At 30.7% G+C, this 3,362-nt stretch overlaps 1 protein-coding gene across 1 annotated transcript in view; it reads right to left on the minus strand.

The window, feature by feature from the left end:
• LOC106478434 (rho guanine nucleotide exchange factor 7-like) overlaps positions 1–3,362 on the minus strand; it is an 85,703-nt gene that overhangs the window by 76,398 nt on the left and 5,943 nt on the right. The window contains exon 2 of the mRNA XM_022382030.1: positions 1,518–1,656. Within this exon, the coding sequence (XP_022237738.1) occupies positions 1,518–1,586 (69 nt within the window). The 5' untranslated portion in view covers positions 1,587–1,656. The remainder of the gene's footprint in view (positions 1–1,517; positions 1,657–3,362) is intronic.

Genomic DNA, 3,362 nt, shown 5'->3' on the forward strand with positions numbered 1-3,362 from the left:
CAGGGTGCCACTGTGTTTGATTTGTTACGTGAGCAATATCTTAGCAAATAGAAAAGATGAGACCTTCTTATTTTATATTCTAGCTTGTCAGTATCTGTAATTTGATTTTCTAATTCGTATGAAACTATGGACTTAGTATTTTGACTTGACAAACATCTAACTTGAACCAGTTCTGCATTCAACATATCATGTGACACAAAATCGATGTTTATCTTTGTTTTTTTTTAATATTTACTTTTAAATTAACAAATTGAGTAATGTATAGTTCTAAAATTTATTGACATAAATTCATGAAATAATAGTTCAATAAAATTTTGAATGCGAGTCAACAAACGAGATGGCATGGCCTTTCACCTGTGATCCGTATCGAAAGGGTTAATGTGTTTCACACATCACTACTGCCATGTGACCAAGAAAAGCTGCCTACTTATGGTAATGACAACATGGTTCACTAGTTAAGCACTTTAAAAATGTTCTGACAGAGGAATCATTTGGCCTAATAACATGGAAATGGATTTCTCTAAAAATCTGGTTATCTGCTCGCAGAGAAGAGACACCTCATCATTAATACACACATCTGCACAAGAACCCTAACCACTTGTCTCACATCCTGGTGCTAGTAAATTTAGACCTTACACTCAACCCTTAAACAGCCATCTGTGAGAGAGGATATACCACATAAAAACATACTATCATACATCTTTGAAAGCTGAGACATTAAATGACCTGATGTTGCTGTTCACAAATGGCTGCAATATTAACAGCTTCTGTCCAGACAAAGTTGTGAAATGAGGCTCAACCATCAACATCACAACAGAATTCAATAGATGAAATGTTATTAACTCATCCTTTAGTTGATGAAGATATCTCATAGAAAAGCTGCATGGACAGTGAGGCTTGATTATAAGCTCACAGCAGAAAGATTTGATTAATATTTTGTTCAATGCATTAATATGACAGTAAAGAACCTTTTTCAGGCAGATTATGTGTACTTTAGAAGCATTGTGCAGACCTTAGTAACTGTGTCTTGAGCCTTTACAATTTGTAAAAAATACTGTTGAATGTGTATGTTTTTCAAGTTTACATAAGAACATAAAACAAATGATTTGTGTTAAGCTGTTTTTTTTTTTTACATTATCAGTGACTTTGTACAGTTAACAGTCTATATGATCAATTATCTGGTTAACTTGAATTTTTTGGAAAACCAATCACGAACAATGGCCAGACCAAAGAGTAAATACAATTATTGTAATTTTGTGACCCTTGCAAGATTACATAAAATGAGGTTAGCAAATGTCACTCCCAGGAATGATATCATGCTGATCTCATTAAAAAAAATTCATAATATTGCATCAAATAATGGGAAAGTACACAAATTTCATACATATATGTTTCACAATTTTCTATATGAATCCCATTAAAAATATTAGACTAACACATAATGCACAACATTTTTGAAATGTATTATACATCCCTACAAATTGGGAAAATTAAACAAGTGATTGATAAAATCTTACCTCATCATTATTTGAACCTTTGAAGTTATAAACAGCCTTTACAAGATATGGACCACCATCTGATGCCATTTTTTGGATGAAGATGTTCTTTAGGATTTCACATCCAATGGTTGAAGACAGTCATCGTCATACCTAGTTTCTATATCACATACAAAGCAAAAACAAAACTATCTGTTTACACCATCAAAATCTTGGCTTCATTTCTTTTAATTTTTTGTAAAAATAGACAGAATATAGAACTACTACGACAAATACAGTCAATTACCAGTAACTTTAAAACAAAGACAGTGTGATAAATATATTTTGCAGTAAATGGCATAACTTATGAACACAAATATACAAAAAATTGACTAATCACGCACTATTATTAACAAGACAAATTAGACCTTAAAGCAGCACCTGTTTCTGTCCAAGCAATGTCAAACTATGTGCATGCATTTATTTGTTATATTTAGACATATGTTATTTACATGTATAACTTTTATAATTATTACAGATGTTACTTCTAAAAATTTCTAAACCTATTTGCTTCAATGTCAAAACTACCAATATTTCTGGTGCTCATGATAATAAACTAAATACAAAAACAAACACAGATGAAATAATGCTTAATATGGGGGTCAAAGTGTATGAGCCACAATCTTTTACAGAGTGCTATTCCATGTATTATTATGTATTTGATGTCAGTTATCAACTATTCATTTTATTCTACATTGCTGATTTAGTGACAGTTCGTGGTAGAGGAGAGTAAATACCAGACAAAAGATGTATGGATGCTGAAAAATAATTCTTCAAACTTTATCATAAAAGATATTTCGAATAAAAAAAGACAAGTTATGTAACAGATGTAAATTTTTTTAGAAATGTATAAAAAACAAGTTAATGAATATTAACCAAGCTGAAACTGATTTGATATAATATAAAATGTAACTTTCTGATCAATATCAAAAATAAAATTGAAATTCTAAAAGGAAACAGTATTTTTAATGCCTTTTCAAATCATTATCTACAAATTTTGGAAATTTTACAACACTAAACATTGTATAGATAAACTAAACTAATTTATTTAAAATCTTTTAAGCTGAATTTAGATAATATTTAACAAGTCCTAAATTTCATGCAGTTTGGTTATGCATTTCTCGTGAGAAAGAAAAAATCAAAGAATATCAATGACACACACACAGTCCAGAAAGAGTGAAGGCTACAAAGACAGTTCAGTTAGCATTCAGATAACTGTCTCTAATATATTTCAACATTTTGCTGCTTGCAATAGGGAAATAGAAAATAAAGAAGTTTACATAGTGGGGGACTCTTTCATTAAGTTTACTGATAAATGTGTTGGTAGTGAGAAGCATATTAAAAGTTAGACTAGAATTTGCTTTCAAGATTCTAAAGTACAGGACATTACAGAGCATGTATAGTTTAGTTTCTGGTGCCAAGAAGCTTTCTTTTGTAGTGAATGGAAGAGTGAATAATGTTGGAAAATGTAGATCAGAAAAGGTTATTAAAGAGTTTAATGAACTTCTTTAAAGGTTTAGGGATAGAAACAAATGTGTGGCCCCTTCAGGCTAGATGTTAAAATAAGCTATTAAGCAGGATCCAAGGTTTAAATGAGATGATCACGGAAAGGGTAAATTATATGTTAAACGACAGACTCCACTTAACCAGGTTAGGCAATAGGATGTTTGCGAAGTCTTTAGAAGATATTCATTAAAGATAGCTTAACTTTAAGCACAACATCTGAAGTTAGATGCCAGCATCAGTAATCAAACAGTAATGTTTAATGATTTAAATAAAATGGACACTTTCAGCTTTGAACTTATAAACTTTCCATTCCCAAATATG

The sequence above is a fragment of the Limulus polyphemus genome, unplaced genomic scaffold, assembly GCF_000517525.1.
Source record: "Limulus polyphemus unplaced genomic scaffold, Limulus_polyphemus-2.1.2 Scaffold211, whole genome shotgun sequence".
NCBI lineage: Eukaryota > Metazoa > Arthropoda > Merostomata > Xiphosura > Limulidae > Limulus > Limulus polyphemus.